We start from the raw sequence: 12,549 nt of genomic DNA, 5'->3' as shown, positions 1-12,549 counted from the left end.
TGGCCATATCCTTCCTCGTGATGTTTCCACTGTTACTCTCAATAGCTAATTGAAAGACTGAAAGATCATCTGTGTGGTTCACCCCTCCCAACCTGAGCTGGGTAGGTTTCTCATAAGCCTTCCTTGTGGGTATCATGCGCTGTATCAGTCTTGGCCCTGGAGGCTCTGGTCTTGCTTAGCTGGTAGTGCTGTTCTCTCCCCACCCAGCAGGAAGGGCTGGCTTGAAGAGCAGGATGCAAGGTTTTCCAAATGACGTCATGCTCTGCCCTTGGAAGGATGTGTTGCTGTCCTGGGAGGCTGCAGTCTCCTGCCTCATGGAGCTTGCTGGGAGCCCAGCCAGCGTTGTGAATCAGCTTTCACAGCCATGCAGATTGTGCAGCCGGCTTTGCTTATTTCTGATCAAACTGTTCACTTGTTAATCAACAAACAGAACAGAGTCTCCTGGAAGCCAGCTCGTGTGCAGCCTGGCTAGGCCTGCCTGGGTCAGCTAAAGTCACCCCATTCTCTCTCTACTCCCCCAATGAAGCTGAATGTCCTTCCTTTTCCCATTTCTTCCCAAGAAGACCCTCACCAAGTCCAAAGACCAGTCTGCCTTCCCTTCCCACATAACCAGATAACTCCTCTACTTTCAGTACAGCCTCGTGCAGACAAAGGACCACCTTCACTTCCAACCCCATCTTACATCATTGTTGCCACCAGCTTGTAAACATGAACTTTGCTCAAGGAAGTGAAGAAAATAATCTTGACTTGCCCCTGTGGAGAACAAGCCCTGTAAGAGCAGGAGCTTTTCTGAGAGACCACCACGCCAGAACTGTGGCTAAAACATGGCCCAAAACAGTGCTTGGCATGTAGTAGGGCCTGAACAAATAGTTATCAGCTGAAGAGTTCCCAAAGGTCTGTGGGTTTTCCACTTGGTCACCTCCACTTCTCTCTCACTCTCTAGCCAGCTTCTCTTTTCTATTTGAGTCCCCAGATAGCCTGCTCCATCCTCTATGGCATTGGGCACACCTGACAGCTCCCTCCACTTGGGACCTCCATTTTCTCCCCCTGTGTGTCCATTCTTCTCCCCTGCCACTCCCTCCAGGGCCTTACCCCTGCTTGGCCTGGCCTACGGTGCATCCCTGGGTACTCTCTCCCATAATGCCGGTGATGATTCACCCCTCCCAGAGTTCCTCAGTCCTCTACCTGGCAGCCTCTCCAGCACTGCAAACTCAGATGTGTTTAGAACTGGGATCTTGATCACCTAGGAACTGCTTCCTCCCCCAGCTTCCATGTCTATCCAGTTACAGCTGAGACCACAAACTGGGAGTCCTGTTGATTTCTTTTTCTGCCTTAAGTCAACATCTGCTTCACTACCAAGGTCTGCCATTTTTTTCCCCTCCACAAAACTGATTCTATCCACCTCCCTCTTCTGCATAACCAGTGCAGCAGCTTCTGAATTCACCTACTGTCTCCCTCTGTATCCTCCTCAGGCCAGGCTGGTTGATCTTCTATAAGATAATTCAAAGAAAACATAACAATGTATATATAATACACTGCTTCCAGCATGCTTAGGATGAAATCAGACTTTTTGCTTTGGCCCACAAGGCCTCACTTATAACGGCCCTGCCTCCCAGTCCACTCTCATCCTGTTGCTACTCAGTACTCACAGTGCTTGGGCCATTCTTGCTGCCTCTCTGCTGTGTGAACATCCCAAGCACATTCCTGCCTCAGGACCTATGCACTTGCTATTTCTTGTGGGCTTTTTATGAGGTTGGCTCCTCAGAATTTTCAGATAAATGTTCTCTCTTTGGGGACCTCTCTTGTCCTTTATTCTACAACCACCCCACCCCACCCTCCTCTCTTTGCCACAGCCTTTGTATAACACTTGTCACTATCTGGGATGGTTTCCTGTATCTGCTTGTTGACTCTGCCTCTCCACGTCAGCCTGATGAGATCAAGGCTGTAGGGAGCAGTGAGTAAATATTGGATGAGCCAATGGATAGTGAATGGAATGAATGGAAATAACTGAGGCTCCCTAATGCCCTGGTTTTGACCTGGCTGGCCAGTCAGGGTCCAGCATGTCCCCAAAATAGCTTCCTGCCTAGTCTCTTTTCACTCCAGGCAGAGCTTCCTTAGGCCCAACAGTTGGTCCCCACCCCCATGGACCCACAAAAGCCCAGCCTAGCTCCCTGTCCTGCTGACAGGCTGCTGGTGGCTGCCTGGCTCCTGACCCATTGCCCTTTACTCTTTGTCTCTCCTTTGATCCTAGACCCCCAAGACCCATGCTTGTGCCTTTCCCTTTTCAGGGAGTGCCAGGAAAAACTGGCAGCTAATCCTGTTTATCACTCTAGGGATTATCCTTAACTCTAACTAGGATCCAGAGACACTCCCCCCACCCCACCCCCTACAGGCAGCAGGCAGCACTTCCCCAGAGACTACTTCCAGACCTTCCCTGAGGATGCCTGAGTTTCAAATAGCTGGAAGCTATTTTCCTAATAAAACGTTTGTAGGTTCACTGGAGGTGTGTTGCACAGAGGCTCTCTAGAAGGTGTCACACCAGCCTGTTACCTCTCATTTCGGAAGCCAGCTCTGTCCACGTCCCACTATTTCTCCCCACTACAGCCACTCTAAAGCATATCCTGGGCCTTGGCATGCCTGTAAACATTTTCACTATGGCCGTCCATGTATCCTCAACCCCACCTTCCTGTTTTTGTGTAACTGGAGAGAAAGGCAGGTCTGCCATGCACACCCTGCCTAGCAACCTGCTGGGTTGCTCAGCCCTCTCTAGGCACAGATGCTCCATTTTGTCTCTCTCTGTCTTCCAGTCCTCAGTGTTCTAGAACTCAGTCCTTTTTAGGTGTTGATTTAGCATGCTGCTGCTGCTGCTGCTACCACCGCCTGGATGTCACCGCGGTGGCAGTGGCAGGAAGCACACAGTGACCTGCAGCAGAGGTTTGTCTGAGTGGAATGTCAGAGCTCTGAGAGGCCCAGTCTCCAGGGAGACACATCTGAGGCAGAATTCCCACATCAGCTGTGCTAAAACACAAACAAGGACTACACAAATGACATCCGGAAGTTCTGATAGACAGATAGCATCATCCATTGATGAAACCACTCTACTCCAGAACCTACACAAACCCTTCTGTGGATCATCCACTTCATCCTCACAACCCAAAAAAGGGGCTGACTTGGCCCTCCATTGATACACAAAGCTCAGCCAACTTCAGTGGCTGGTCCTGCTATGGCCTCTGGGGTGGGGAGACAGACTCCAGGCTCCATCTCTCTGTCTCCTCACCTTGTAACTGGTGGGTACCAGCCCCCCAAGGCTGAAGTTTGAGGTATACCCGCCTATTAGTGTTGACTATTTCAACCCTTCCGCTGACATTTCCGATCCAGCTTTCCCAATCATAGGAAACAGGGCCCTGATTCCTGTGATGGCATCCTTGTCTCTCCTCTGGCATGGGTAGTGTCTGAATTCTCATGTACCTAGAGGCATCTGGCAGGAGCATGGTGTAACACCCCTGTCCTGAGTTGAAAGTGCTCCCCTTAGCCTCTCCCATGTCACAGAGAGTGTCAATGTGGCCTTCCTGTCAGCACCCAGTGTGGCTTCCCTGTCCTTCAGAGAAATGCCCCTAACCTGTTCCACCTCAGACCTGGGGCCACACTGCCCACTCCTGTTCTCAGACCTTCCTCCAGCCACTCGCCTCCGGTTCTTTCCATGTCCTGCACAGGTGACTCCTCTGGCCTGTGCCTCAACCGCTCTGCTCTCTGCCAGAAAAGCTCCTTTCCAGGCACTGTTCTTCATGGCTTCCTAAAGTGTCATTTTCTCCACAGGCTTTCCTAGCCATCCTGCCTAAAATCATAGTCCCCTGTATTCCCCAGCTTCACTTTACCTCCATAGCACCTGGCACCCCACGGTATGCTGTGATCCTAGAGGGTTGTGAGCCTCAGGCAAGGTAGGTTGACTGGGCTTGACTCTCTCTTCTGCCCTCGGGATCTGGCATTCGTCGGGTACTCAGAAAACAGCTGTTGAATTATGGAACAAATGCAGGCACCTGCCTTGTCACAGGAGGCTGGGAGTTGGCAGTTGCTATCTGAGGGCAGCAAGCCTCTCTCTGAGGTCACTGGAAGCACCCTGTCCCTGCTGGATTCTGACTGTGCTCTGCCCTCTCCCCCAGATGGTATCATGGAGCCATCAGTAGAGGAGATGCTGAGAACCTGCTGCGACTCTGCAAGGAGTGTAGCTACCTTGTCCGCAACAGCCAGACCAGCAAACATGACTACTCTCTGTCCCTGAAGTGAGTACAGCCTGCCGCCCCTCCATAGCACATCACCACTAGCCCATGGGGGACAGACCCACAGTCCCTGGGGAACTTCCTAGCCGGAGGGGGTTAAAGGGTGTACTTCATCCTTGGTCTTTTAATTTGCTCTCATCCTTCCAGGGCACAGAGGAGCTGTTTTGGTTGCCTCTGCTTCCTTCCAGAGAGGGAAGTCCTTGTCCCAGGAATTATAGTAGCCCCGCTGTCACTCAGGCCACCAGCCAGTGCCTGTACCAAGCTCTCAGCACCTCTCGTCTTGGTCTTAAACCTAATTTCACCCCTTTGATGAAGAGGATACTTTTCCCATTGTGCAGCCTGGGAAACAGACTCTCAGTGGCGGTAGCCAACCCAGGGAGCAGGGCCAGGACTCCAGAGTGGCCATCTGACTTTCCACAGTGCCAACCTTTTGATTATACTTTCCTTACACTTGTAGTTGTCTTCTAGGCAGGCCTGGCTTTTATCAGGCATGGCTGGTTAGGAGGAGCTGGGGAAAGCTGGGAGGCATCCTGCTGAGTTACTACCCGTGGCTGCTCTGTAGACTTTCAGGGCCTCCTGACCTGTGAGGAGCTGATGTCAGGAATAAGAGAAATATCACAAATAAGAGAAGGAGTTTGGGCAGGTGCTATTGCTGTTTGGGACCCGAGGAATCTTCTAAAAATCCATTTTAAGGCTTTTTAACTCCCCAGGTAGGGGAGTTTTAAGCAAAGTCCAGCTCTGGGAGAGAACAAATTTTCTAATTGCTGATAAAAAATGAGAGTTAGCCAAAGTGGCCTGAAGACAGCATATCTTGTCACTGGGGGAGGTCAAGGGGAATGTACAACAAAAGGCTGGAAGAACACAGAGAATTTCTAGCCAGCTGGGAGAAAGTACTTGACACCGAAAGTAGGAGTGTAGCTGTTCCCCACGCCTCTGGCTTCTGCATGCTTCATTGTTATCATCCCTGATAGCTTGAAGAAGTCAAGCAATCATAGCAATGGAGGAGACTTCTGTGTGCTGAGCCACACCTGGACTGACAAGCTGGCTTGAGGGGAGGTAGCGTCAGGAAGCCACGTGCACCTGTGCACAATGACCGCCAAGGCTGCCGATTCCCAGCTACTCTAAACTGTATTTTTTTTTTGTCTTTTCTGTTTTGGTATTGGGGATCAAACCCAGGATGTTGCACTTGCTAAGCAAGTGTTTTGCCACTGAGCTACATCCCAGCCCTTCCCAGCTACTCTATACCTTCACTCAGATAATCTTGCAACCCTCAGAGTCCTGTGTGTGGCCTGCTTTCTCTGTAGATCCAGGAAGCCTGCTGGCTCTAGAGCACTGGTCTTGCTAGGCTGTTGTTCCTAACCCTGTGAGTCTCTTGAGTTCCTTTGGCATTCATTTCCTCTGTTATTCTTACTGCCTAGGAACCAGCCCAGAGGCAAAGGACAAAAAGTCCCATTCACCAAGGGGCCAGGACCTGTCCAGGCTCAGGCTCCTCTTTGTGCATGGCAGTAAGCTAGGCCTGAACTGAGCAGCCTGGCTGGGCACCAAGGCCATGCAGTAGTAACTTCATATCCCTGTGTGTGGGGATATAGGGTAGCCATATGAGTCTACTGAGTACCCAGCCTATGCCATGGCTGAGTTGCCAACAAGGAGGTATGGTAAGTCTGGAGCTAGTTACCAAAGTAACACCACTTATATCCTTCAGAGACCATTTTTCCGTCCCTGAACAGTATCCCCTATTTATACAAACCCAGATGCTACCTCACAGATGGGTTGCAGAGGGCCAAGGGCTTAACCTGCTTTGCCCCTGGTATGTGCCATGCCCAGGTTTCTTTCCTGGGACAGCATCTTGGTTCTGCTCATAGGCTAGGAAGCTTGTTGTAGGAAGCACGCCTGTCTGTTGTATGGCCAGTGGAGACCTCGTCTCATCCATGAGCCTGTAGCCTTCCTGTACCTCTCTGGGCCTTGGTGCCCTCGTCCACACACTGGGATGCCAACCTGCATTAGTTAACCAGTGTCGAGCCCAGGTGTAGTAGCCTTTCGTACTTCCTGCCCACAGTATGCCCCCACACACACACTTTTTTTTTTTTTTTTTGCCAGTCATGGGACTTGAAATTGGGGCCTGGGAACTATCCCTGAGCTTTTTTGCTCAAGGCTAGCACTCTACCTCTTGAGCCACAGCTTCACTTCTGCTTTTTGATGGTTAATTGGAGATAAGAGTCTCAAAGACTTTCTTGTCTGGGCTGGCCTGGAACCATGATCCTCAGATCTCAGCATCCTAGTAGCTAGGATGATAGGTATGAGCCACCAGCGACCAGCTTGCTTCAAGTCCATTTGTAAGAGGCCTGAGGTCTAAGATTTTGGACAGGCATCCTTTCCTGCCACTCAGCACTGCTCACTGTGTGATCTTGGGCAAGTCCTTCCCTTCTCAGGATCAGTGTCCACAGCTGCCTAATAAGATTGGGACCTTGATGGCTTCTACAGGCACTTCCACCTCTGATATCAAGGTATTTCCTGACTCCTTATATGTCCCCATCTATGCATGAAGCCCTCTTTTTGCCTTGGCATGCTCTGGCTAAATTAACCGTACCTCCTAGTCCAGAAGAGGAGCCATAGTAGCCACTAGGACCCAGGACAAGTTCCAGGATCTGATTGGCTGCACCTGTCCTGTCTGATCTAATCATGAGCTCTGTGGTTTGGGTGACTTCTTTTGCCCACAGGAGCTGGAGATGGAAAGTTTAGTTTGCATGTTTGTCTGAAGCCATGAGATCACTTCCTTCCCCCAAGACCAAAAGACAGTTACCCAATCAGCCTTCCTTTTAAGAACCCCAAGGTGGAAAGGTGGACTTGCTTCCCAGAGTGCATCATGACCAGTCCATTTGCTAACTAGGGGACAACTTCCTGGCATTAATAACCTTGACCAGAAGCAGAACAGCCCGGTACTGCAGGTCCTGACTGCTTGGAGCAGGCACTGGCTTTGCCAGCCATCGTGCATGCAAGATGTATTATTTGGGCCTGCCTGCTAGAGAGTAGGGACCGGCAACCCTATGCCTGCACAGCTCTCAAGCGTGCAAATAGACATTGGAATTTCAGCTATGCTGGTTTTGCACTGCTGGCCATTTTCATCTGAGCCTCAGATCCAGCCATGAGAGTGTTGTAGAGGTGGAGAAAGCACTCTGTCCTCCCTCAGAAGGTATTTATCAGAGCCCTCTGTACCAGGCACTGGGTTAGACATCAGACAGCTAAGGTAGACAGACAGAGCCTAGCTCCAAGGGCTCACAGCTGGCCAGTTCAGCCTGTGCCCTGCTACACACAGGTCTCTCCAAAGGACCCTTAAACTCCAGAGTTGGCTAATGGGGTGGGCAGCTGAGCTACAAAGGGCTGGAGGAAGCTGCAGAAGAAGACTGCAAGTGAGTCTTTAAAGAAGTCATATTCCCCCAGCAGGAATGTCTAGCTGAGCATCTCTATGTTCTAGTTTTCAGTATGGGAGTCACAGACTTACAGATACTACTGAGTCCTGTTGGCTTGCACTTAAACCCCACTTCCCCTGGGTAACCATTGACCTACATGTTTTCTTATAATGGCCCTGAAGAGTGTTTGGGGCAAATGCCCAAACTCCTTCATCTGAGAATACAGGGAGGTGAATGGCCTGATAGGTGTCCCACAGCTGAGGCTGGAACAGAGGTGGTTGGACGTCCCATCCTCCTCTCCAGCACTTCTTACCCTGGGTTAGAAGGCCTTCATGTCAGTGCTAGCTTGGAAATGGCCTTAGTGGCCTGTCCAGTCCCTTTGCCTCATAAGTGAGGAACTGAGCCCCAATAGAAATTTACAATGTCCCTCCATCCTGTCAGACTGCCCACTTGTCACTTAACACAGTCATACAGGTGGTGATGACCGTTGCCTCTGCAGGTACCACCACATCCCCTGGGTCCAGCCATGCTGGCCCTTAAGTGGCCTCCCAGGCTTCTTGTAGCCACTGGAGACCCAAGACAGTAAGGATCCTTGGGTCATCTCTCAGTGCCCTCCAAGACAGATGCTCCGCTTGTGAAGCTGATTTTGGAGGTCCTGTAAATGGCTTTTGTCATTCCCTTGTCCCTCTTAACTGCAAAGCTGTCCCTCTTGCCACCTCTAGCCTGACTGGATGGGTTCAAGCTGACTCTGCACCCACGACTGGCCCTGAAGCTTTCTCTATAGCCGATGGAAGCCTTCAAAGGGCTGAGCCTTTAGACATTGGTCAAGAAACACACACTTTCCTATGTCTGAAAAGGCAAGTGGGAAACGATGGAAAATTGTGAGAAATCTCATTAAAAAGCATTCTCCAGTCACTTTGAACTCTGAGTGGCTCTTCATGAGTTCTAGCTTCACAAGCTTTTGCAGAGAAATCTGAACAAAATAAGGGAAATGAGACTTCAGAAACTGCAGAGTGTGCCCCGGGGGGTGGGGGGGAGGAAGGAGGCCTTCACGGGCCAGGGCCCCCCGCCCTCAGGATGGGGGCACACACAGTGGTGCTGGGGCACTGGGGAGTCCTCATCCCCAAGGGGCAAGTGCCTCTTAAAGCCCTTCCAAAGGGGCTCTTAGTGTTCAAAGCCCCAGAGACAGACCTCCAGCATCCTTGCAGATGAGACCTCAGAGAGGCTTTGGGCCCCTGACTTGCTACCACAGCCCCTTCTGTCCTGTCTCCGTCCTTTCAACTCCACCCCACTCAAGGACAGTTGTTGAGCTCCAGTCCACAGGCACCCACAGCTGACAAGTCAGGGAGGACATGCGTACATGGCACATGTGGGAAAATGGAAAGCAAGAGGGAAGGAACCAGAGTTGTTTAAAGGATGAAGAAGTCCTAAACCATGGCCGGTAAGAGAAAATAGACACAGAGGCAGGGATTATGGAAATGTGGAAGAACCAACATCACACCGAAGTGCACCCAGGAGAGGAGAGGTGCTGCCCCAGTCACCAGGCCCAGGGGTTGGGGACCTTATCCCACAAGGCAGTGAGAGTCCCTGAGTCACAAGCAGGTTGCACTGGTTCTCACCACTAGTGAACTAGGAGCCCCATGAGTATTGCCCAGGAGGTGACAGATCCTGCTCCCCTCCACCCCACCCACACTGCTCCAGTCTGCACAGTCTAAGTGCTGGCAACATAAAGAAGAAACCCCAGGCTTTCAGGTCACAGGTACCTGAAGTCAAATCCTGGCTCCATCCTGCACCTCACATCACACTTGTCTCCCTGAGCCCCACCTGGATACGAGGGCAGATGAGTAAGAATAGTGTAGGCAGGAGGGCACCACAGCACAGCTGGCCCACAGCAGGTGCTCAACATGCCGTGCTCTGCTCCTCCCGTCTTTTCTAGAGCCTTTAGAAATTGCCCTGGAAGCAGCAGTGTGCACAAAGACCTGGACTTTCAGAGAGTAAGTCTAGGCAGTCTTTGCTTCCCTAAGTATAGAGCTATTGTTTTCCCCATCGCTGTCTTTAAAACAAGGAACTGAGGCTATGATCTGTGAATAGTGCGTGATCAGTGGTATAGCATGTGTAAGCCTGAGTTCATCTCTATACTGCAAAACTAAATATATAAAATGAGAGTCTGAAAGTTTGATGGGCCTGCTTGCTTCCAGTTTAAGGATTCCATGATTAGGCCACAGAGCCTTTCCCCTCAGTCTGAGGATAGAAGGGGGGCCCTTCCTCCATCCCCAGGTAGGGCAGGACAGTTTATGAAGACATACCTCCAGCTTTTCAGCTTGTTTAATAAGAACCCTTTGCATCTGCTTGGTGCAGCCAGGTAATCTGACTGCTAGGCTCAAGGTCTCCAGCAGCAAATGCCTCCTGGGCTCTAGTGGAGGAGAGCAGGTAGGTAAGTATTATGGGACGAGGACTACACATTTCAGTTAGTGTTGTTTTTCTTTCTTCTTTCCCCTCATTGATTTATATGGGGAAGGAGAGAGTTTTCAAACAGTAGGCATGTCTGGGTCTAGGCAGGCGGGAGAGTGATTAATCTTAGTTTGTTGCTGCTGACAGCCTGGAGCAAGAAATAATAAAGGCTTGCAGGGTGGTGGGGGAGATGAAGAGAGGCTGCATCCTGTGTCCTTCAACAAGAAACACAGACTTCATTTGCTTCTGTTAGGCCAGCATCGGAAGCTCTAGGACTGGGAGCATAGCTCATTGGTAGAATTCTTGCCTAACATGAGCAAAACTCTGGGTTTGATCCCCAGTATCAGAGGGGGAAAGGGGAGTCTAAGGCTCTGAATATTTAGCTCCACCATGACTGCCCCACTCGCTCCCATGCATAAGCTCCCAAGGGAGCCCTTCTGAAGCCACTGCAGGGCTCCTCAGAATAACTTAGATCACTGCTTGCTTGCCCTGGTCCCCAGCTCTGGGCACAGTTGAGTCCTCTTAAGGACATCCATACTTTGAGTGAAGCAGGGATGTGAAGCTTGCTTGGTTTCTACTTGCCATGAAACTTTCTTCCCTTCTCTGTGCCCAGCTCTGAGCACAGAGACCCCTCCCAGCCCTGTGCCCTGTGATCCTGTGACTCCATGCCTACTAAATGTCAGATTGGGATGAGGCAGGAAGTGGGAGACTGCAGAAGGAGGAAGGCTATGGTTCTAGGCATGCCACATCACAGCTGCTGTCCCACAAGGGACAGGAGCTGGAAGATGGTGGAGGGCTCTAGCTGGGAGTGGTTGTCCTGCCTTGGTCCTTGAAAAGGGAGGAGGATGGAAGGTGGCAAAGAACCACCAGCAGAGTACAGCAGCCCAGGAAGGGAATAAGCCAACCATTCCAGTAGTTTTCCAGTGTGCCCCATCACCAGTGCCTCCCCTGCATGAGGCTGTTGCAACTTCATATTCAGGTTGGATCGATCCGGCCTGGACTGTTCAGATCCACTCCCTGGATGGTCTTGGGCAAAGGGCCTTAACATGCCTGAGCCTCAGTCTCTTCATCTGTAAAATGTGTCTCACTGGCATGCTAGTGAAGAGACAGTATGCATGAAGGGCTTCACGTGTGTCTACCATGTGTAGCAGGCGCTCAATCCATGGTAGCTCAGCCATCTTCCTTATAGACTTTACAGAGCCCAGATTGCAGGGGACACAGCATCCCAGAGCCTTGTGGATTGTCTAGGTTCCAGTTAACAGTTGTCTCCATGTCCACATCCACTGTACCTTCCAGTGGTAGGATTTAGAGTCTGTGTGGCTGGCACTAGAGAAAATCCTCTGTTGCCTGAGACTTGAGTCTCACAAAACTGAGGTCCACAGAACCAAGGTCCAGTGTGGGCAGCCCTCTTCCCGTCTGTTTTAGCTTAGACCAAGTATGTCACTTCTCTGACCTCTTAGCTCCTCCTCTGTGGTGGGAGGTGGACCATCAGCACGTTACCCTGTGTAGCTGGGTTGAAGGTTGGCACCACCACCACCTGAATATGGACAGGAATGGTTTGGGGATGGGTTTTTTTTTTCTTTTTGTGGGGGGGTTGTCGGTCCTGGGGCTTGAACTCAGGTCCTAAGCACTGTCCCTGAGCTCTTTTTACTCAAGGCTGGTTCTCTACCACTTCAGCCACAGCTCCACTTCTGGCTGTTTCTCTGGTTAATTGGAGATGAGTCTCATGGACTTTCCTGCCCCAGTTGACTTTGAACCACAGTCCTCAGATTTCAGCCTCCTGAGTAGCTAGGAGTACAGGCGTGAACTAACAGAGCCCAGTAAGGAATGGTTTTGAAAAGAACCAGGAAAACATATTTCTCCTAACTCAGTGCCCTACTCCCCACCACGGCCCAGAACCCAGAGGCCAGAGCCACAAGCAACTTGTCTCACTCTGCCAGTCCATGTTCCAGGTTCTATCTGAGCACCTGGCTGGGCCACATAAACGCTCATAAATGGCAAGGGTCCCTTGTCATTCTTTCTCTGTCTCCCTTTGTAGTCAGGCACACAGCAGTGCCCTTTGTTCCCCATGGGTGCTCCCCGTTCCTCTCCAGTGTCTGAGCCACTCAATTACCTTTCCAGCCAGTTTTTAATTATCTCCTATCTGCCCTGGTCAAGCTGCCTGGGCAGCTCAGGCCTCCAGGGGAGGCATTTCCAGTGCTTGTCCGTCACCAGGAAACTGCTCATGCCCCGGCACAGTTCCCTCTGCAGGTGCTGCATGACCTCTCCAAACAGTTTTTTTCCCCCTTCCAATCGCATTTGTGGCATCTTGTTAACAAGATGTATATCTTGAAATGAATTGGTTGGGGACTTGAGGGAGGTCTTAAAAGAATTTACAGGACAGGCCATGAGCCCTAGACCACATGTCTGCATAG

At 51.0% G+C, this 12,549-nt stretch overlaps 1 protein-coding gene across 1 annotated transcript in view; it reads left to right on the top strand.

Annotated features, from left to right (window-relative positions):
• Shb (SH2 domain containing adaptor protein B) overlaps positions 1-12,549 on the top strand; it is a 131,826-nt gene that overhangs the window by 106,240 nt on the left and 13,037 nt on the right. The window contains exon 5 of the mRNA XM_048336127.1: positions 4,161-4,280. Within this exon, the coding sequence (XP_048192084.1) occupies positions 4,161-4,280 (120 nt within the window). The remainder of the gene's footprint in view (positions 1-4,160; positions 4,281-12,549) is intronic.

The sequence above is a fragment of the Perognathus longimembris genome, chromosome 1, assembly GCF_023159225.1.
Source record: "Perognathus longimembris pacificus isolate PPM17 chromosome 1, ASM2315922v1, whole genome shotgun sequence".
NCBI classification, from domain to species: domain Eukaryota; kingdom Metazoa; phylum Chordata; class Mammalia; order Rodentia; family Heteromyidae; genus Perognathus; species Perognathus longimembris.
The sequence above is the reverse complement of the archived record's forward strand: the minus strand, read 5'-3'. Positions and strand labels throughout refer to the sequence as shown.